General features: G+C 33.8%; 1 protein-coding gene across 1 annotated transcript in view; it reads left to right on the forward strand.

Moving 5' to 3' along the window:
* LOC137407010 (transient receptor potential cation channel subfamily V member 5-like) overlaps positions 1 to 24,112 on the forward strand; it is a 35,570-nt gene continuing 11,458 nt past the window's right edge. Inside the window, exons 1-15 of the mRNA XM_068093613.1 lie at positions 1 to 185; positions 950 to 1,059; positions 2,549 to 2,767; positions 3,070 to 3,199; positions 4,767 to 4,927; positions 9,912 to 10,109; positions 10,273 to 10,410; positions 12,564 to 12,668; positions 14,153 to 14,352; positions 14,976 to 15,131; positions 16,947 to 17,025; positions 20,951 to 21,087; positions 22,023 to 22,127; positions 22,926 to 23,093; positions 23,995 to 24,097. Of these exons, the coding sequence (XP_067949714.1) occupies positions 1 to 185; positions 950 to 1,059; positions 2,549 to 2,767; positions 3,070 to 3,199; positions 4,767 to 4,927; positions 9,912 to 10,109; positions 10,273 to 10,410; positions 12,564 to 12,668; positions 14,153 to 14,352; positions 14,976 to 15,131; positions 16,947 to 17,025; positions 20,951 to 21,087; positions 22,023 to 22,127; positions 22,926 to 23,093; positions 23,995 to 24,097 (2,194 nt within the window). The remainder of the gene's footprint in view (positions 186 to 949; positions 1,060 to 2,548; positions 2,768 to 3,069; positions 3,200 to 4,766; positions 4,928 to 9,911; positions 10,110 to 10,272; positions 10,411 to 12,563; positions 12,669 to 14,152; positions 14,353 to 14,975; positions 15,132 to 16,946; positions 17,026 to 20,950; positions 21,088 to 22,022; positions 22,128 to 22,925; positions 23,094 to 23,994; positions 24,098 to 24,112) is intronic.

Genomic DNA, 24,112 nt, shown 5'->3' on the forward strand with positions numbered 1-24,112 from the left:
ATGGACCTTCGCCCTGATGATGAGGAAATTGACTGGCACAGGAAACCTCTTCATTGTGCTTACCACCAACAAATACCTAAGGTTGGCAATATCCACCAGACATATATGTGGCTGAACAAAGGAAACCTAACGTCCAATACGGAGTCACTAATCATGGCAGCCCAGGAGCAAGTGCTTCCAACAAGGCAACTCCAAACAAAAATCTATCACTCTAGAGACGATCCTAGATGCAGACTGTGCAAAGATGCACCTGAGACCATCCAACACATCATCAGTGGATGCAGGCAGCTAGCAGGAAATGCATACACTGAGCGGCATAATCATGTCGCAAGTGTTGTGTATAGAAGTCTATGTGACGAGTATGGCCTTAGTAAACCACAACACTGGTGGGAAGCTCCTGGTAAGGTCAATGAAAATGATCGCGCTAAGATCCTCTGGGACTTCTACATTCAAACGGACAAGCATGTCCTAGCAAACCAACCAGATATAGTGGTGGTAGACAAGGAGAACAAGAGGGCTACTATAATAGATATAGCAGTACCCAATGACTACATTATAGACAGCAAAGAAAAAGAAAAGGTAGAGAAATATCCCCCTCTTGGAGAAGAGATTGAAAAATGCTGGAATGTAAGAACAATTGTAATCCCAGTAGTCATTGGGCACTGGGCGCAATAACATCGGTGCATAAAATGTGGCTTGCCCAAATACCAAAAGCAATCAACTCAGGTCAGTTGCAGAAAAGTGCGCTATTGGGAACAGGTAAGATCTTGAGGCGAGTGCTCAAACTCCCAAGTCTCTGGTAGGAAACTCGGGTTAGAGCAGAATTTACCACCCATACGGGGTATCCGGGGTGAGGAAACAATTTTTCTTTTATATATATATAATATATATATTATAGTAAATAGTGCTTAGTTCTAGTTTTGTGTATTTAGGAGACTTAATTGAGCAGAAGCGCTGGTATCATGGACAACACTACCAGCCAGGTCACCTCAGCTGATAGGAACCAAGCTGATGCTAATGCCTGCGAGTGGTACCTGTTTCTTGCTCTTACTGGTAATGGTGAGTTTATCCTTGCATCTTCTCTTCATTAGAAGATGCATTCATAGTTTCAGCCAATTCACAGAATAATACCTTACCGTTAAGTTCACCTGTTTGTAAGACTGTGGAGAGAAATTTCATTAAAAAACCTTCTGTTTGAGCTTTAAGAGAAGTTTAATTTTAATGATTTCCTTTCTTGATTTTGGCTCTTTTTGATTTATTTTGGCAACGTTCTTTGTTCTCAATTTAATCAAATTTTAAACAATAATGTTAACTTTTTTTAGATTTTTAGGTTAGATACTCTGCCCTGTACTGTTAATGCATTCCAGTTATATTTTACTAGAAAGCAGAATCAAGGATTCTTTTGTTTGAGTTATACAGACAATACGGTAGATGCTCCTACAAACGTCACGAAAACTTCCTATCCTGTAAATTCTGTATGTTGTAAAGAATTTATATAAAGTTTCTGTACTACGTAAAAAGTTTCGTTTGACGTAAAGTGTAACATTAGAACAAGTTTTCAAATTCGATTTTAATAATTAGATTCTCGTTATAAGCCTTAAAAGTATCGCATTTTATCTTTATGTGGGAAGTGCTGCTAGCTCTTCCCACATAAACTAAAACTGCTATCCTAATATACATGTATGTTGGAGCTTTGTGCTGCACCATAGTAAGTATCACTAGGTACTTCATGCTACTAGAAACCCGTGTGCAAAGTTGCACTATTTTACCAGTCTGTAGCTCACTCTAACAGCAATATAAAATAATTTTAGCATCTCACTCAGCTGTCTCTGCACTCAGGTTAGTTGTATCAAACTGTCACTATCTGTTCCTACGGTATGCAAATCTACCTTTTGTATATTAATGCTGCTAAAAGTTTTGTGTTTTCCAAATACAATACATAAACATAAAAGTGTGTTGATAAGTTGGTTTCGGACTAGTTTGTTTATGTTTTGTGTTTAGCGAAACAATTTTTAATTTGTGACTTGGTTGGCTCTGTTATTACGATAATTTAAAATAGGTCAGCATGATCTAGCAAGTATTTTGTTCTTACAATTGTATTTTGTTCTTTAGTATATTGATGCTGTGCAGATCTTAGTCTAACTTTAAATATTTAGCATCCATTATTATTAATATTGTTATTAATATTAATATTATCATTATTATTGTTAATGCTCAAAAGATTAGTCAGAGAATAAAACTTTTTTATTTTTCAAAACAGTAATAACAGACTTTACCCGATTTTTAAGCTCATAAACGCAGTGCAGATTTAAAGTTATTTGTTTTATTTTTTCTTATTTTTGAAATTTCATTTTCAACTGCTATATTATTGTTTTCAAGTCTCATTACTTCATGTTTGTTGCTCTTCTCTTCATGTTGTTTTACCACTTATTTTTATGCCAAGTTCAGTTTGGCTGGGTTGAAATACTAAGCAGCTTTTTGTACATCAGAAAGTGAACATTCTGCAACATAAACGCAGCAACCTTTGTTTCTATTTTTCCACTTTTAGGTACGTTTGTGGATATTATGAAAGAGTGCCTCCCGAAAAACGACTTTACAAAGATAGATGATGTGATAAGGGAGAACATCGGAAAGTATTTGTACAACAATGGTGAAGGAAAGATGGTGCCTTGCTCTGAGATAGTGCATGTGAGGAAATGCTTTCGCAATGATACCATTCCCCAGCCTCCTACACCGACTTCAGAGAGTGGTTCTCAGCCCAAAATTGGTAACATCAAAATGTTTTAAGCTAAATGGAAATGAATAGCAAGAAATTACATGCAAACCAAGTAAGCTGTGGAAACCATGAAAACCGTGCAAAGCATGCAGACTGCAACAACTATAAAAACAGTGACAACATGAAAACCGTGCAAGCTGTGCAAGTCGTGCAAATCATGCTAACAGTGCAAACCGTGCAAGCTGTGCAAACCGTATCATGCATTATAATGCTGTCCTGGTTGTAATGTTTTTATATTTTATAATCTGTCTGTAAGATTCTATCTTTGTTTTATTTTATACTTAATTAATTAGGACAAAACTCTCAGAAAGTAGGACCCGCTCAGGATGTTGAAGCAAATGGTCATGCAAATGGTAACCAAAAGACCCAGAAAAATGGTGTTTTGAAGAATCCAGCTTCCTCAACAGAAAAACAACCAATGAGGTGATAGTAGTATGTTTACTCTCTGTAGCACTTGCCTAGCACTGTCAATGTGTGTTAAAGAGTCTTTATAACAGCTATAGGCAAGAGTGTGGGTATAAATACATTCAGTAGCCACAGCAAGGAGGATGCTGCAATCCATGAAGTTCGTATCCGTTTATCTGTTGCTATGTTAGGGCTTTTACATAAATTGTTAAAACTAGTAGTTGTGTACTCATTGCAAAGATGGCATTGGTTCTTCAGTTGTTATAGTATGTTAACAAATTTGTAAAGTTAGTGATTGTGCATTACTCGCCAAGTTGGTGTTGGTTTACCAGTTGCTATGGTAATGTTTGTTTTTCAGTTGCTATAATACCGGTCATTTATCAGTTGCTATAGTAGTGTTTATTTATAAATTGCTATGATAGTGTTTGTTTTCAGTTGCTACGGTAGTGTTTGTTTTTAAGTTGTTACGATAGTGTTTGTTTTCAGTTGCTATGGTAGTGTTTGTTTATCAGTTGCTATTTTAATGTTTGTTTATCAATTGCCATGGTAGTGTTTGTTTTCAGTTGCTATGGTAGTGTTTATTTATCAGTTGCTATTTTAGTGTTTGCTTATCAGTAAATATGGAAGCGTTTGCTTATTCTAGTGTTTGTTTATTTGTGGCCAAAACAGTACTTGTATAGAAATTTTGATATTAAAAGTAGATTTTTAATCTGCTGCTGAAGTGAAACTGACCTGTTGTCAAGGTTATGTACATTTATCAGTTGTAGTAATGTTTGTTTACAGATTGTATGACAAAAGTTACTTGTCAGTTTTTAAGATACTGTTTGTATGCCAAGCCAGCAGTTGTTTGTTGCCAAGAGAGTATGTGGTTTTGGGTTACAAAGATTTGTTACCTTATCAGTAGTTAAGGTAATGTTTGTCTATGAGATGCCAAAGTTATATTTGTTTTTTCAGCTACAAATCTCTGATATTTATTAGTTATCATGACCTTGTCTGTTCATCTTCTCTAACTATGACCTCAAACTTATGATTTGCTGAGCACATTCAAATTGAAGAGACATTCCTCAATTTGACAGGTCTTTGATATTTTTACTTTTCTGCCCTACTTTGTAGCATGTTATTTAATGTATTTCACTGCAGGTGTACATTGCTTGAAAATAAAATTAGCTCCTCTTAATTGAGGTTCGGAATTATTTAGCACAATCCACTTTTTAGAACAAGGTCTCGTCAAGGCTGAAAATAAAAACTTTACGCAAGACTTTTAACTTTTAAAAATGATGTAATATTATACTATATCATGTTGAATTACTATATATTACTTTATACTATTTTATGTTAAAATATATTATAATATAACCATGTTATGCTACATTATTTAGACTGTGTAGCCGTAATTATAATATAACATATTATATTGTGTTTAATTATAATAGTTCGTACAATATGTCACTATGTTACGGTTTTCCATATTATATTATGTTACCCAATAATTTAAATATATTTTTTTTAATTACATTGTAGTATATGATAATAAATTAATTTATAACATATTATATTTTATAAAATTGTTCAATATTATTTTAAGGCTGGTTTGCTGGGACTTGTACAAAAGAGGTATCTTTGGAGAGACTATACTTCACCTATGCTTACTTCTGAAAGAACCACTCTTCATCACTTTAGCCAAGAGACTCCTCTACGTGTTCCCTAAGCTGTTCGTTGACATATACGTCTCTGACAAATACTTTGGTAAGATTTCACAGCGAATATCATTGTACATCTATTATTATCATGTTACTCAAGAACCCTACCATTGGCTAGCAATGATATCATCGGCTGTGATGGAGAACTAGTTAGCAGTGAAACTCTGTGATTGAGAACTAGTTAGCAGTGAAACTCTGTGATTGAGAACTAGTGAGCAGTGAAACTCTGGGATTGAGAACTAGTTAGCAGTGAAACTCTGTGATTGAGAACTAGTTAGCAGTGAAACTCTGTGATTGAGAACTAGTTAGCAGTGAAACTCTGTGATTGAGAACTAGTTAGCAGTGAAACTCTGTGATTGAGAACTAGTTAGCAGTGAAACTCTGTGATTGAGAACTAGTTAGCAGTGAAACTCTGTGATTGAGAACTAGTTAGCAGTGAAACTCTGGGATTGAGAACTAGTTAGCAGTGAAACTCTGTGATTGAGAACTAGTTAGCAGTGAAACTCTGTGATTGAGAACTAGTTAGCAGTGAAACTCTGTGATTGAGAACTAGTTAGCAGTGAAACTCTGTGATTGAGAACTAGTTAGCAGTAAAACTCTGTGATTGAGAACTAGTTAGCAGTGAAACTCTGTGATTGAGAACTAGTTAGCAGTGAAACTCTGTGATTGAGAACTAGTTAGCAGTGAAACTCTGTGATTGAGAACTAGTTAGCAGTGAAACTCTGTGATTGAGAACTAGTTAGCAGTGAAACTCTGTGATTGAGAACTAGTTAGCAGTGAAACTCTGTGATTGAGAACTAGTTAGCAGTGAAACTCTGTGATTGAGAACTAGTTAGCAGTGAAACTCTGTGATTGAGAACTAGTTAGCAGTGAAACTCTGTGATTGAGAACTAGTTAGCAGTGAAACTCTGTGATTGAGAACTAGTTAGCAGTGAAACTCTGGGATTGAGAACTAGTTAACAGTGAAACTCTGTGATTGAGAACTAGTTAGCAGAGAAACTCTGTGATTGAGAACTAGTTAGCAGTGAAACTCTGTGATTGAGAACTAGTTAGCAGTGAAACTCTGTGATTGAGAACTAGTTAGCAGTGAAAACTCTGTGATTGAGAACTAGTTAGCAGTGAAACTCTGTGATTGAGAACTAGTTAGCAGTGAAACTCTGTGATTGAGAACTAGTTAGCAGTGAAACTCTGTGATTGAGAACTAGTTAGCAGTGAAACTCTGTGATTGAGAACTAGTTAGCAGTGAAACTCTGTGATTGAGAACTAGTTAGCAGTGAAACTCTGTGATTGAGAACTAGTTAGCAGTGAAACTCTGTGATTGAGAACTAGTTAGCAGTGAAACTCTGTGATTGAGAACTAGTTAGCAGTGAAACTCTGTGATTGAGAACTAGTTAGCAGTGAAACTCTGTGATTGAGAACTAGTTAGCAGTGAAACTCTGTGATTGAGAACTAGTTAGCAGTGAAACTCTGTGATTGAGAACTAGTTAGCAGTGAAACTCTGTGATTGAGAACTAGTTAGCAGTGAAACTCTGTGATTGAGAACTAGTTAGCAGTGAAACTCTGTGATTGAGAACTAGTTAGCAGTGAAACTCTGTGATTGAGAACTAGTTAGCAGTGAAACTCTGTGATTGAGAACTAGTTAGCAGTGAAACTCTGTGATTGAGAACTAGTTAGCAGTGAAACTCTGTGATTGAGAACTAGTTAGCAGTGAAACTCTGTGATTGAGAACTAGTTAGCAGTGAAACTCTGTGATTGAGAACTAGTTAGCAGTGAAACTCTGTGATTGAGAACTAGTTAGCAGTGAAACTCTGTGATTGAGAACTAGTTAGCAGTGAAACTCTGTGATTGAGAACTAGTTAGCAGTGAAACTCTGTGATTGAGAACTAGTTAGCAGTGAAACTCTGTGATTGAGAACTAGTTAGCAGTGAAACTCTGTGATTGAGAACTAGTTAGCAGTGAAACTCTGTGATTGAGAACTAGTTAGCAGTGAAACTCTGTGATTGAGAACTAGTTAGCAGTGAAACTCTGTGATTGAGAACTAGTTAGCAGTGAAACTCTGTGATTGAGAACTAGTTAGCAGTGAAACTCTGTGATTGAGAACTAGTTAGCAGTGAAACTCTGTGATTGAGAACTAGTTAGCAGTGAAACTCTGTGATTGAGAACTAGTTAGCAGTGAAACTCTGTGATTGAGAACTAGTTAGCAGTGAAACTCTGTGATTGAGAACTAGTTAGCAGTGAAACTCTGTGATTGAGAACTAGTTAGCAGTGAAACTCTGTGATTGAGAACTAGTTAGCAGTGAAACTCTGTGATTGAGAACTAGTTAGCAGTGAAACTCTGTGATTGAGAACTAGTTAGCAGTGAAACTCTGTGATTGAGAACTAGTTAGCAGTGAAACTCTGTGATTGAGAACTAGTTAGCAGTGAAACTCTGTGATTGAGAACTAGTTAGCAGTGAAACTCTGTGATTGAGAACTAGTTAGCAGTGAAACTCTGTGATTGAGAACTAGTTAGCAGTGAAACTCTGTGATTGAGAACTAGTTAGCAGTGAAACTCTGTGATTGAGAACTAGTTAGCAGTGAAACTCTGTGATTGAGAACTAGTTAGCAGTGAAAACTCTGTGATTGAGAACTAGTTAGCAGTGAAACTCTGTGATTGAGAACTAGTTAGCAGTGAAACTCTGTGATTGAGAACTAGTTAGCAGTGAAACTCTGTGATTGAGAACTAGTTAGCAGTGAAACTCTGTGATTGAGAACTAGTTAGCAGTGAAACTCTGTGATTGAGAACTAGTTAGCAGTGAAACTCTGTGATTGAGAACTAGTTAGCAGTGAAACTCTGTGATTGAGAACTAGTTAGCAGTGAAACTCTGTGATTGAGAACTAGTTAGCAGTGAAACTCTGTGATTGAGAACTAGTTAGCAGTGAAACTCTGTGATTGAGAACTAGTTAGCAGTGAAACTCTGTGATTGAGAACTAGTTAGCAGTGAAACTCTGTGATTGAGAACTAGTTAGCAGTGAAACTCTGTGATTGAGAACTAGTTAGCAGTGAAACTCTGTGATTGAGAACTAGTTAGCAGTGAAACTCTGTGATTGAGAACTAGTTAGCAGTGAAACTCTGTGATTGAGAACTAGTTAGCAGTGAAACTCTGTGATTGAGAACTAGTTAGCAGTGAAACTCTGTGATTGAGAACTAGTTAGCAGTGAAACTCTGTGATTGAGAACTAGTTAGCAGTGAAACTCTGTGATTGAGAACTAGTTAGCAGTGAAACTCTGTGATTGAGAACTAGTTAGCAGTGAAACTCTGTGATTGAGAACTAGTTAGCAGTGAAACTCTGTGATTGAGAACTAGTTAGCAGTGAAACTCTGTGATTGAGAACTAGTTAGCAGTGAAACTCTGTGATTGAGAACTAGTTAGCAGTGAAACTCTGTGATTGAGAACTAGTTAGCAGTGGAACTCTGTGATTGAGAACTAGTTAGCAGTGAAACTCTGTGATTGAGAACTAGTTACAGTGAAACTCTGTGATTGAGAACTAGTTACAGTGAAACTCTGTGATTGAGAACTAGTTAGCAGTGGAACTCTGTGATTGAGAACTAGTTAGCAGTGAAACTCTGTGATTGAGAACTAGTTAGCAGTGAAACTCTGTGATTGAGAACTAGTTAGCAGTGAAACTCTGTGATTGAGAACTAGTTAGCAGTGAAACTCTGTGATTGAGAACTAGTTAGCAGTGAAACTCTGTGATTGAGAACTAGTTAGCAGTGAAACTCTGTGATTGAGAACTAGTTAGCAGTGAAACTCTGTGATTGAGAACTAGTTAGCAGTGAAACTCTGTGATTGAGAACTAGTTAGCAGTGAAACTCTGTGATTGAGAACTAGTTAGCAGTGAAACTCTGTGATTGAGAACTAGTTAGCAGTGAAACTCTGTGATTGAGAACTAGTTAGCAGTGAAACTCTGTGATTGAGAACTAGTTAGCAGTGAAACTCTGTGAAACAAATCAGTTACTTTAAAGATGAACTTGCTCAAAGTATTTAGTAGATTCTATCAGAAAGTATCAGTATTTTTCTTTCATTTGTGATCATCTTTGATGAAGTTATCTGATATTTTAGGATTAATTTCTACAAACCTTGATTTTGATTAAAACTCTCAAATCATGCGAAAGTGCATTTATGATGTCTATAGTTGCATAGAGACAGACATAATAGAGACATGTAACGCTGCAACTTGATTGCAATAGACGATATTAACTACACGTATAGCAATGACAACCAACTCACGATGCCATTTTGCATGTATTTTTCGTTTGAGCGTTTTGACAAAAATAAAATTCTGGCGGTTTTAATGTTGAAACATCCTGTCACTCATATCACCTCAAACATCAAAAACAATCACAAATGATAAAAAAATCAGCGATACTTTCGGATAAAATCTTCTAAATTTTTTTTTGTAAATTCATCTTTAACCCTTTCTGTATAAAATTTTTATCAGTTTCGTCGACATATAAACAAATCTATAAGATGGTGTTAGTAGTTAGTAGTTAAAAATGTGTAAAGGGCTTTTATCATTGCCTTACCAATCACATTAGAGCTGTGCTGAATTGTTACATTTCATATATAAAACTGCCAGTTGAGAAGCTATGGTTGTAAGACACTATATAACACAATAGAATTTGACAAAAACAAAGCTGTCAAGTAATGTTGTCTTTATGCTACCTGAAGTACTGTCACAACATTTTAAATGAGATAAAACTTGACTAATGCATGCCAGGGCTGAATAGAAAACTTCCCTAGTAGATTTATTGTACTTTTTAACACTTTTTGTAGTTTTATGGCAACTTAATGTTTATACTAAAAGATTCAAGCTAGTCACAACAGCTCTAGTTGCGCTCAGTTATAAAAGTAACATGGCACTTGCAGCGGCTTGGAATATCAAACATGAACATGAATACATGAATTTTCAATTCTTCAGAATCGAACACACTACGCTCAGCTATTTGTATGTAAGAAAGGCAACCACAATCATCATCGTTTCTATTCAGGAGAGAACATTTTACATATGGCTATTGCGAATGAGAACCCTGATATGGTGGAGTACCTGCTGGACTTTGACAAGGAAGGTCAAACCATTGGGGAGAGAGCCTATGGCACTTTCTTCTCATGCACTGATCAAGAAAGTTCTAGAAAAGACCAAGATGGCACTGAGCGGATGACAGTGTCACTAAAAACTAACTACCAAGGTGACCTGTCATGTTGACATGAAAATGCAAACAGAGACATTTTTACTTTCGTGATATCGTAGCAAATTTATTCATAATTTGTTGGTAATTGTCTCCCCTTGAATACTATCCTATTAACGTCTCATAATTTACAATTTTCATCCTGAGTCTATTGAATATGCAGGTCACACTTACTGGGGAGAATATCCTTTAAGCTTTGCTGCATGTCTAGAACAAAAGACGTCTCTCCAACTTCTTTTCTCAACAATGAAGAGGTCTGAGAAAAGTGCACGGATTGATCCCTATGCACAAGACCACAACGGTCAGTAGGATTGCATCCTCATCTAGTGAAAGCAACAATGTTACTAGCAACTAGTAACTGTTACATCATATAAGCTATAAGCTTAAACTAGATTCTAGCTTTAAAAATACATATTTATAATCTGTTTTAATTGTATATTTTCCTAAATTAATTTATTTTGCTATGCTTTTGTTGGTGCACATCATTTGGTATGTTATATAACACTCATATATATATATGTATATATATATATATATATATATATATATATATATATATGTAGCATGAGTATATGCTCCCTTACTTCGGTTTGGTTGAGCACTTTGTGAGAGGTGCGGCACTATTAGCCTTTGTGCAAAGCTCGTCACTTTTATGATTTGAGCACTCTGGTGCCAGCACATTGATTTTCTTAAAGTCAGTGAGGCAACCTAGTTGTTTCATGGCAGAAAATCAACTCTCATTGGTAATGGGATTTGTGTCCCTTGCCAAAGCTCTGAGCTGCACTGATGAGGCTTCAATAGCCGAAACAGTACTGTCTGTAGCATGAGTATAAATATATATATATATATATATATATATATATATGTATATATATATATATATATATATATATCTATAATCTATAATCTATAATTATGTTACATTCACATACATACTTTTTGCAAAAAGTATTGACTCTGAAGATTACAACGGTGAAGAAATATATAATAAAATAGTAATATATATATATTACTATTTTATTATATATTTCTTCACCGTTGTAATCTTCAGAGTCAATACTTTTTGCAAAAAGCATGTATGTGAATGTAACATAATTATAGATTACAATTATATATCTATAACAGTCGTAGCCAAAATACTCTTGCAAAATTATGTGAGGGTATATATATTTTGACAAACATGTAGAAAAATATAGATGACAGAAAGATTTAGTTGCTAAAAATAGGAATACTGGTAGAGCTGGCATGATCAAGTTAGGAAAGCAAAAATAGAGAGAAGAAAACTCTTCGTTTTGGCCTTTGTTTAAGTGTAACCTCATGTACTGTAGATCTGGGACATTTATCTTTCAGATGCCACAACTTTTTCCTGCTAAAGTTTACTTTGTTTTTTTTAGTCAAACTACAGGTGCTTATAGCAGCACCTGTTCTAACATGTCACTATGCCACTCTCCTACCATTTGTGAGTGGCATTTGTGATGCAAATGTAATATGCATTACACACATATGTAATATGCTGTAATGCATATTACATATGCATTACGTGCTTATGTAATATATGCTTCTCAGATTTAAACTTTGATAATTCATCTGATTAGCTTGTATTATTGTTTGGCTGCCAAAAACTAGTTTCAGTTGTCTAACTTGTTAGATAAAATAAAATTCTTTTTATTTTTCTTTTAATCAAAGCAAAAATTTTATACACATTGCTGCACGTTCAAGTTTCTATACTTTTTTATTTTCACCTACATAAAATCTGCAAAACTAAACAAGAAAAGTTTTTAAAATTTTATAAAGCTTGAAGTATCAGCCTTAGAGTAGAATTTTATGTGAAAGTATTTGTGCTATTTTGCTGCAACAGAAAATAATTTAGAGTTCAAGTTTTAGCGGATTGAAAGAGGTAATTTTAGCCATAGCGGTTATCATTTGTTGAAAAGCCTTTTTTCTTCCATTTGTGCTACAAAATTTACCATCAATGTGGCCAGTTTAAGCAAATATGCATAGTTTAAAAATGAAAGTTCTGCAACTACCAACAATCTGCATATCTCATCCTCCAGTCTTTTGAGCATCTGCATTTGCTGATGATATTAGCTATTAAAATAACTGGTCTTTATATTTATCTAATATAATATGAACAAAGTTTGAATCAACAGAACTTGTTAACAGTAACTATATAGATTATGTGCGCTAGTCTAGGCTTTTCATGTTATGAGAACTGGTACCCTGACAGTCACGTGTGTGCCGTGAGAGACCATCATGTGTAATAGCTATCTGCACTATTATCCCACAGTGCACCAAGGTGGTCAGGTGGTGTAGTCGGTAGCCTGCTTGGTGGCTAAGTGGAATATCTGAGTTTGATTCTTGGGTGATAGATTTTGTTCTACACATGGCTTCCATCAGACATATGGACACGGCTCTTATTATAGTAAAGATATAACAAATTTACATATTTAACAGGAAATACAGTTCTGCACATGCTCGTCATTCACAACCAGCTGAACATATTTGATGTTGTTCTCTCTATGGCTGGACCAAAACTTCTCTCAATAAAAAACAACAAAGGTATATTTATACTCACACATGTAGTACACAGTTAGTACAATGTAGTAGTGACTATATTCTATAGACACAGTTAGTACAATGTACTAGTGACTATATTTTATAGACTGCTGCCAGCTTTAAATTCCTAGATAAATCTTTGCACATGTATTACACTGTTTTGAAGTGCTGCTGTAGTTGGGAGAGCCTCTGGTCTGTTGGCCAAGAACCAATTACCAGAAAACAACTGCTTGGAGCTGCTTTCTTCGAAAAGCCATATGTGGTTGACAAGAAGGGCAGGTGTCTTTAAATTGTTCTTTTGTCAAACCAACAATGTCTGTTGCAACCCCAAAGAGGCATCCGTCAAACAGGGCTACTAATTAAAGATAACCTAGTATAATTTTTGAAATTTATGCTGTTTGACCTTGCTATATGTTATTATATATTACTTTATATTGTCTTATGTTGTAGTATATAATAATATATTATACTTCACTATGCAATATTATATTATTTTTATTACGTCAACTATGTTATATTCTAGCATATCATGCCGTATTCTATTCTATTACATCAATTCAAAATATATTTTACTATATTGTACCATATTCTTTTTATTTTATTATAATACATTAAATTTTGCTATATTGTAATGGATTATTACTGAATACTCATTGGGGTCATGCACTGAGCATTTTGAAGGGCGGGCCCTGCTGGAGATTTCCTGGCGGTAAGCGCCCGGTAGTGAGAGTAAAATGTTCAATCATATTTTATGATGAGAAATCAATTTACAATATATTATACCATATTTTGCTCGTTTATTATATTACATGATGTTTTACTATATTGTAATAAATCATTATTAAATTATTAAATCATAGTATATATTAAAAATTTATAACACATTATACTCTATTCTAGTAAAGTGTTTCAGAGCACTTTGAAATCTGATTTGTCAGGATTTGTACAAATGAGTGACTCAATAGTGACTTCTGTAGTATCATGTATGACAACTTAATGTTTTATTTTAAACTAGCAAAGTTTAACTACTATAATATATAACCCAATTACAACACTCTTGTGAAATTACATCCTAATATTATTTTCTTTTCAGCTTAGCACTGAGTTAAATTACTCTATAACGAAAACGTTACGCTTCCTTGACATTAAAATTACAGTTCTCTACGTGAGTGCCATAGTGTGAGTGTTTTATTTACTTTCCTAAATTTCTGGGAATATGATTATTGAAAAAATTTTAAGTTCTCATCTTTTGCTGCAGCATTTTAGATGTAATTTTGTTTGTAAATTTACATCTAATTTTATATTTAATTTTATATTTAATTTATATCTAATTTTATAAATTTCAACAATTATATATGTGTAATTATAAAAACTACACATACAGACTTGCATAGTACAAAATGTTTTACAAAATTTATTCTATAACTTGGTGAGTGCTTCTTTATTCTGTATAAGGTAAAAAGCATTTGTGTGTGCTTGTAATGCAGGACTGACCCCGTTGACCCTGGCTGCTGCTATGGCACACAAGGAAATGTACAACCATTTGATAGAGAAGGAGCGAGAGGTTTACTGGGTGTATGGAGATGTAACTTGCGCTGCATACCCCCTTGACGACATTGACACAATTGGACCAAAAGGAGAGATAAATCCTGCGTCAGCACTGCGTTTGATTATTTATGGAGAAAAGGTGGGCTTCCTACAATTGGCAGGTTGTTTAAAAAAACTATTTTCTACTAAATTGTCAAAAATTGTGCCAAGTCAAAGTTTTACATGTATGTTTGGATGTCATTTCTAGTCAAAGTTATAACAGATTACTGTAAAACACAAAGCGGCACACATTGCATATGATGCATACTTTTGACATTAACCTCATAACAATAACTTTATTATTGTTATGAGTTATGTTATGTTTTTATAATAATAATTTTTAAATCATTTTAAGTTTAAAATATTCTCAGCATTTTATTGAACTTTGACCAACATAGTAAAGCTATTTTTGTAATTCTATGCAGCGGGTGGACAGCCAACAACCTCACAACTGGTATGTTAGTCAGTCTATTCTACTGATTACTGTTGTGCATCGTGAACTTTCTGTTAGTCAGTTTATGTTGAATGTAGAGAAGCCTAGATGGGCTGCAAGTTTGTCGTTCTTTGTCAAGCTATTACTTATTGGTAGTTGCTTTAAGTGTCATACGATTCTCGATCACTGTCATATTAGTCAGCTACTTTTATTGTGTTGTCAAGTGTAATAGCAATTAGAATAAGCAGTGGCTTGTTAGGCAACCTACTTGATTTTTATCAATTCTGCAGCCTGATCACTTGAAGATGATGGATGAAATGATAGTCAACCTGCTCAATGAAAAATGGACAAATTTCTTGCGCTTCAAGTTCTGCCAAAGGCTGATCCTTTTCTCTATCTACTTTGTCATCTTCATGATTGCCCTTGGCTTACGGCCTGGCAGAGATGTACATGGCGGTGAAAGGTCTGCGCTTATTAATTTCTTTCTTTTCATTGATACATAATACTCAGATTTATATGGGTAGAATTTAATAAGATGGTTTTTTTCTTCCTAAGAAAGCCCATGTTTAAAGTGGTTATTTTTATTTACTTAGAAAACTACAACAAATCTTTTTTAAAAAAACAGAATTAAAACAAACAGATCCAACTGATGTAGCAACATAACTTTCTGTAACTACAACCTTCAATTCACTATCCCGATCCCTCCAAAATACCATTAGATTATCAAGTTTTAAACCATGTTTGTTCAACTCACTCAATAATTCCTGATTTCTGTTTTCTCTCATTTTGCTTTTTCTCTTTCTTTTTACATGTAATGAAGACCACTTTCTTGATGACCCATACTAATAAAAAGTCATATATACATATATATATACATATATATATATATATATATATATATATATATATATATATATATTTATAATATATATATATATTTATAATATATATATATATATATATATTTATAATATATATATATATTTATAATATATATGTATATATGACTTTTATATATGTATATTATGACTTGTCCTATATATACATATATATTAAATATATATAATATATATATGTATAATATATATGTATATATATTATATATAATATATATATAGGACCATCTTTTTTTAGTCTTTCATTTGTGCCTCTGGAGTCAAACACTTTAGACCTGAATTGATTCCTTGTTTATATGTTAAGAATACAAATAGCTATTGTATTGATTCCTTGTTTATATGTTAGGAATACAAATAGCTATTGTATTGATTCCTTGTTTATATGTTAGGAATACAAATAGCTATTGTATTGATTCCTTGTTTATATGTTAAGAATACAAATAGCTATTGTATTGATTCCTTGTTTATATGTTAGGAATACAAATAGCTATTGTATTGATTCCTTGTTTATATGTTAGGAATACAAATAGCTATTGTATTGATTCCTTGTTTATATGTTAAGAATACAAATAGCTATTGTATTGATTCCTTGTTTATATGTTAGGAATACAAATAGCTATTGTATTGATTCCTTGTTTATATGTTAGGAATACAAATAGCTATTGTAGATAACCTAAAAACACAAATAGTACAATGTTAAAATTGTGAGTTTTTAGTCTATAGTAATACACAATGGTTCTCTCAACTGCTTTCACTAGATTAAGGATTAACTATTTAGTAAATTGCTGTTTGCAGATGTACGTGTATATGGTTCTAGTATCAAAAACTTTACTGTGTGTCATTTTGATGTTTGATATGCAGTTTAAGTGAAGTATTTGGGTTAGTTTATGTTTTGATATCTGGTAGTTTAACTCATCAGTTCAATTACTCAATCATCTTGTCTGTTCTAAACGACAACTTTCAAATTTTGTTCAAAAATATTATTTATTATTAAATTATTAACTATTATTTCTAACTATTAAATTATTATAATAAATTATTAAACTGTTTATCAATAATTAGTAATAATCAATAATTAGTAACCAGCAGGAGCTTATGCACAGGTATACTATCATTACCAAAACTGTTAACCATGCTGTGTTTCAGGCAGTTACAACTAATAATATTTGCTGCTCAGGTATGTTTGAAGATGATCTTGTGCAGTGAAAGGAATGAGATAAGCACAATAAACATAAGTGCATTCAAATCAAAGCTATCTGTTGTGCTTTCTATATTTTTGCTTTATCATGGTTAAAAACTGTCACTGTTTATGATTTAATATAATTTTGAGTCTGTCTTATCTTTTTATTATACAGCAAATACGAGGTAAATGAAAATGGCACACTTGTTGCTACGAATCAGACATGGCCTCCAAATTTCTGCTTTCACAACGGCCCTCCAAAAGGTCAGTGGTATGCTTTATTGCCTGTTGTATGTCCATCTTCTATAGTCAAAAACATATTCCAATTAGAGTTATATATACTATTATATACCCTAAGACACTTATGTATTCGCCTCATCTAACTTTCGCGTTTTCGCAGCGTCATCCTCTCGCGAAAATGTTATGTGCGAAACTAAACTATCATAACAAACGAGCGAAAAAGCGAAACTAAATAGCTTTGTTCATTGATAGTCAGGCCTGTATTCACTGGTTGCAAGTTGGGGTGGCTAATGTTAGGCGACCAGTTATGAACACCTAGGGTGTGGAGGGGGGCGGTGTAAGCCCCCAACAGGTTTCTTTCATGTAGGGCCTCAGCCGGGCCTCTCATGTAAAGTTTTAAAAAAATTTATCGGTAAGTATCAACATTTTTCTATTTTTTGAGATTTGTTTTGTTTTAGGTGATGTGACTGACGAGACATTTTTAAATTAAAATAGGCAAAACTTGACCGCAGTTAAAACGCTCAGAAAAAAGACATCTTTTTCTTTTGAGCGTTTTAACAAAGATCAATTTTGCAGATTTAATTTTAAGTTCATTCTGAGGCTTTTACGCTTTCGATGGGACATGGCCAAGCGGGTGTTTGATAAAACTTAATCTTTTGCAAACCTTTATAAAAGTCGTTAACAAAAATATTTGGCCTCTGATGATGATAATAATAATGATGCCTAAGAACTACTAGAAGTTGATGTTTGTCTCTATGGCTTGGAATGAAGTGATATTCTACAGCGATAAAAACCGTGTCCATGGCCGTTGGGCAAATAACTTTTCGAATAAATGATGTTGAGGTCGAGTTATCTGAAGCAGTTTATCATTGCGTTGGAACTGACCAAACAAATCCATTCGAGTTAAACCATAACTGCCATGATCAGTGTTTTTGTTTTTTTCATATGTAAATCAGACATGCTGATTCCGATTTTGTAATCAAAATAAAAATTGGTCCACTAGTGTGTTTGAGATGAAACGTTACATTTTATCCGAGGGCGAGTTATCCGAGTTGGACTGTACTTACCGTAAAAAATTCCCAAAAAGTTGGGGCGGCTCAGCCGGCCAGCCGCCCCAGAGAAAACGGGCTTGTTGATAGTCCAAGAAACAAATGGCAGCAAGCGATCAAATTGCATTATCGACCTTGCCCACACCATTCTACCTGCGGTTCACAATTACAAACTAGTCGCAAATTGAAATCTTTTTTATTGGTGAACTGAACCTGAGGAATCTAATTATGTTTGTTCCACTGCATTTATTTTCACATCACTATATTTTCGCACTCATCAGAGCTGCGAAATTAAGTTGCTGCAAAATTTTACTCTGTGAGCTATTCACGAAACTAAATACTAGCGAAATATAAGTGTCCTAGGGTATACACTGTACTTGTACTCTGGTAGTATAATGCGCTGTGAGAGATCATCAGGTGTGTCAATAGAGCGCAGAGAATAAGTATGCATAAATGCATAGCAATTGGTCCAGGTGGTAGTGCGTTGGGTGGTAAAGTTGAATGTTGTCAAAATCAAATGTCAAATCAAAATCAAAATGTTGTCAAATCTTGTATGATGCAATCATTTTTTCTAACATTTTCATGAGGCTTCAGACAGACGAACTTGGCTTACTTGTATTACTGGTAATATTAACTATCACCGATAGATCAGACTGTTAACTAACAGCCGGTCACGATCATGTTAGTCAGCAAAAAGTACGGCTGTGGGTATAACATCATATATATATATTATAATTATACATTTACAATCGTCATAGCAAAAATACCCTCGCAAAAATTAAGTGAGAGTGTATTTATTTCGAAAAAATGTAAATTATAGAAAAATGAAATTGTTAAAAATAGGTTTGCTTATTCACTATTGTAATTTTCAGTCTGAAGATTACCTGATGCTTCAGACAGACGAACTTGACTCTTATTATAGTAAAGATTATCAGGAAAATTAAACTGAGTTTCAACTTTTGACATATTTGAGAGTCTTTTGTATCAGTTTACTTGGAGACTACTTAGCCAGATTAGATTACCAAAGTAGAGTATCTATAGTTGCTTAGGTACATCAGATGTGCAGATTTCTGACATCTATTATAGCCAAGCTAAGTATAAAAATAGTAACTTGTATTATTTATAACATTTATTTATTTGTGTGTTATGAATGTTAAATTCTAATGGAATAGCATATTGTATCTCTTTTTTCGGTTCTGATCTATTCACTTTACATTTATTTCTACAGTTCAAAAGTAATATATTCCTACAGTCGCTACTGCATAGTTACAAAGGTTCACCACAGTTTTGTTGGGTACCTCGCTAAATCCTGCCATTTTTACTCTCTCCTTATCACTAACTCCCTCATCATCAAGAATGGCAAGCCAGATGTGTTCAAGTTCCTTATCTCTTCCACAAGTACAGTCGACTGCCTGAATCACATACGATGTAAATAATCCGTTCCAAGAATGCTTACGTTATAAGGATTTTACGTTATAAGAACAGTACAATACATGTAGATTGTTTGATCCGTTCTAAGGTCTTTTCAAACTAACCCCTTTGGCTATATAAAAAGGAAAAACTTGACTTGACTCTTTTAATTTGTATGCTGTACTGCAACTGCAGTATCTAATATTGGTTTGCATCAACAACTTTTCTCCTTTTTTGATCAATCTGACTGGTTTTATAGAGAGTGATTGTGTTAATTTTTACAATAAGTTATGAGAACTACACATCTTCGACATTCATTTACAATGATTTACTTGTTTTTTTCTAAACAGTAAAGTTTATTTTGCAAAGTAAAACTAATAGAAAATATTTTATACGTCTGCAATAAAGCAAAACAAAAAATCTTTACTATAAAAAGCAGTACTACCTGGTCATTGTCTATTTGCACCCAGAGGTCAAGGTTAAGATATAATAGAATTTTCAGCAATATTCCAACTCGTCACATTTAGATTGGTAGACCGACATGGTAGCACCTGCACCAATCAATCACCTTTGTATTTAGAGCTATTACGCAGCTATCCTATTCTGTGTTTTGTCGACACACCTGAAAATTTATCACGATGAACTAGAATGTCTCGAAAGTTGTATATATAATAGATATACCGCTATAAGCATGTCGTTTTTTCTTTCGCAAGTCGTGCGAGATAGATTAACACGCAAATCAAATTTGAGAATTTGCCCAACCCGACGCTTTACGCTATATAGATTTTTTTACATAGTACGAAGCAAAAACTTTGCATAAGTTCTTTAAGTTATCTCGAGTTTACGTTGTAAGAGGTATACGTTATGGGAACGCCGACTGTACTTTGCTTGAATATTTGTCTTTCACAAGATATTTCTTTTATCATTTCCCTCTAGGACCTCATCAAGTTGGACCGTTACTACTTTATCATGCACCTATCATGTACCAACCTTGTTTCAATGTGTTTTTGTTTCCTTTACTCTTCTCTAGCCAGTTTGTTATACCCATTATAGCATTATTATTACCTGTGACTATTATCAGTACTAGTACCCTGGAAGTCTAGAGCGGCGTGAGGGGTCGTCATATGTAATAAGTATCTGCACAAATATTCATAGATGTGGCAAAGGCGGTTGAGTGGATCAGTTTGTAGCACGCTTAACTGGAATGCTTAATATTTGGGTGCGATTCCTGTGCAGTGTAATGTGGTTTAGTTGGTAGTGGTTCAGTTTGTAGCATGCTTAACTGGAAAACTAAATACGTGGGTTTGATTTCTGTGCGGTGTAATTTTTTCTAACGCTCTTAGCATGACTTCGAACAAGTGGACACGACTCTTATTACAGTAAAGATTATTATTAGTTTTTTTCTCTTGCATATGAACTAACTAGCCAAAAATCTAACACATGATTATATCAAAAAATTTCCACTAAGTTTCTTTCTTATCTACTTGCAGGTATAAAGTATGGAGCTAGAGATTACACCAGACTCTCAATGGAGATCATCACTGTACTTGGAGTCGTCATCTACTTGATTTCAGCAGCAATAAATATCAAACAAACTGGCAGGCAAAGATTCTTAGAGTTGCTTTGGGTACCTTTGTAAATTTTTAAAGTAGAATTTAGCTTATGAGATTTTATTAAACCACTTCTTTTCTTAAGGGTTCGTTACAATTTTTTAAAACTTAATTTGAAATGAATTTAACTTTTTAATTTTAAAACATTTCATAACCCAATTAAAATTGAAAGTTCAAATTTAAGTTTTAAACCTAAAGTGTTTTAAATTAAAACTGTTTTAAATGTTTTAAATTCTAATCGCCAGTTCAAATGTTGTTAGGTAGAACTTTCTCTAATAATATCATATTTTGTAACAATACTTTCCGATAAAGTCTCACTCATTTCCTGAAATGATGGCAAGTTTAGAATGTTAGCTGATAAATTACTATAACAGAACATACAGACTGCAAGCTAAATGCTGATTCTAATGAAAAACATGCTCTTAGTTCATGTAGAAAGACATAATCAACTTCAAAGAGTAAATGAGCGACAAAAAAGCCAAACAGTTTTGGTTCATGATTTTTATACTACAGATGGCAACATAAGTACATGTATACTGCAGCATTTTTGCTACTAAGAAGGCCAAAAATAAATTGTGTATATTTTTAAAGGATATTTACAGGTCATTTTGTTTGTATTTATAATTTTTATTATCATTGGAAATCATCAACAACATGATTTTTCTTAATACAGGTAAAAAAAAGAAAATAACGAAAAGACAAAAATCAGAAATTATTATGTGAGTCGAGTGACGTGTTTTAAAAACTAGTAATCTAACAGTATTGTGGAGGAGCTAAGATATTGAATTGAAGATTGTTGAAGTAACCGGAAGTTCATAAACTTGGGTAAGGTTTTTTTTATAAATATTTATTTCAATAGTCATAGTGTGTGCTGTAAGTGTATGAAAATTTTGAAAGATTTAATTTTACTGTAGATTGTGTTTTCTATCTAACCTGATTCTCTATTTGGCAGTCGGCTCCATCTCTCGCCTTGTTCTACGTGTCATGTATCCTCGTCCTACTCATGGTTCCTAGCAGAATCTTCTGTTCATTCAGCAAACACTTGGCCACCTATGAGGTAAACAGCTATTTTAAGCAGTACACTTTACACCAGGAGAAGAGCTACACATATTTATAGAGCTCAGTCTAAGGTCCTTACCATAATAATTTATAGAGCTCAGTCTAAGGCCCTTACCATAATAATTTATAGAGCTTAGTCTAAGGCCCTTACCATAATAAATTACAGACAAAAGACTGTACTCAGTCCACTCTTTCATCATTTCAGCACATGCTAAAATATGTCTCTGTGAATTTTCCTGAAAGTCAAGTTATGTTTATAGACAAGTCTTCCATAGCTTACCATAAGCAGCTCGCTGCTATAGGCTTAGCTATGGCTGATTATCACTCTTCTGGTAGCCATTGATTACAAATGCTTTAAAACATACATTGTCTGTAACTCCTTGGTTTGTGATTTGATTTGATCTTGAATTCAACAGCCGATGCAGACAGAAACAAATCATACCAAATGGAAAAACTAATTACATAAATAAAATAATGATATTGGTCTTTAGTAGTATTTAAAAAAAGTTCTTATGATATAAAGGCGTTTTACATATGTGATAAGCAACATGCTTGTGTGTAGCTTAATTTCAGTGATTTTAATTTTTAAATATTTCAATTCTAATGACTTTAAATTTTATGCCTTCAAATTAAATGATGTCAATTGCATTGATTGTATTTTTTAAAGCTAGTAGTTTTGATTTTAGAGCTTTTACTTTTAATTTAATGGTTTTAATTTTAAATTTGATTTTTTTATTTTCTGACTGAGTTGCACTAAAGGTTTCTAATTTAACTATTATAATTTTGATGATTTTAGAATGTCTTGACAATCATAACTGTTCTCATGACAGCTTCCCATTGCCTGTTCTTTTGTCGTGGATTCAAGACGGTTGGGCCATTTGTTACGATGATCTACAAAATGCTTGTTGGTGATTTGTTCCGGTTCTTTACCATATACTTCGTATTTCTGACTGGTTTCTCACAGGTACTATCTAATGAACTGATATCATGAGAATGCTTACTACTTGTCATGTCACAGATATCATCATATTTAAAGTGTGACATATACAGCAGGTGTCTTTATAATATCTATAGCTAGGAAAGTGTCACAGCGGAGTGATAATGCTTACCACTTGTCATGCTACAGATTTCAACATTATCTTTAAAGCTTGACACATACAGCAGGTGTCTTTATGTTATTCATTATCCGGAATGTATCTGGAACTTCATCTGACAGCACATGACAAGTGTATAGGCCCTGTCTGGTAAAATAACTTGTACCACATATCTTGGATCTGACGCAATGCTTTTGTGGTATCAGAACAGTTGTTTTCTACAAATAAGCTGCTCTTAGCAAATTTAGATTGCTTGTTTTATTTCTTCTTCACCGGGGTGACACAACAGTAACTTGTAAGTAACTGGAATGCAAGAACAGCAAACAAGTTGAACTGAGATTGATGAAATACTTTAAACATTGATAAGTCAAACATTTCTAATTTGACACCAAACGAGTTGGTCATGTCAAAGGTTTGTGGAAGGGAGATTTGTAAAAGTTTTCAATCTCAAGATTGTTAGAAATAACCTTAAAATCTAATAAATTAATATGATGTGATACAGTTATGTAACGAGCTGCTTATACAAATTATTCAATTTGACTGTTTTTATAATATCAACATTAGTTGACGATCTATAAAATTTGACCAGTAAATTAAAATCATATCTAAAAACTTCTTTACAGCTCAGTTTAGAAACAAGCTAATTTCATAAGGCACCATCTTGGACATACGAGCTCTTAGAAATTGCTGAATTTCTTTCTAAGCTTTCCTTGCCAAAAGTTTAGTCTAAGATCCATGTTCAATTACAACGTGATTCACATATTTTTGCAGTCTATGTATGTGATCCACCTAAACTACAATCACCCAGAAAACAAGACGACTCCATTCGCCAATCCACCAGAGGCCTTAATGGGCATGTTTTACATGAGTATGGGTAAGTTAAAAGAGC

This window comes from Watersipora subatra, chromosome 10 (genome assembly GCF_963576615.1).
Source record: "Watersipora subatra chromosome 10, tzWatSuba1.1, whole genome shotgun sequence".
Lineage (NCBI taxonomy): Eukaryota > Metazoa > Bryozoa > Gymnolaemata > Cheilostomatida > Watersiporidae > Watersipora > Watersipora subatra.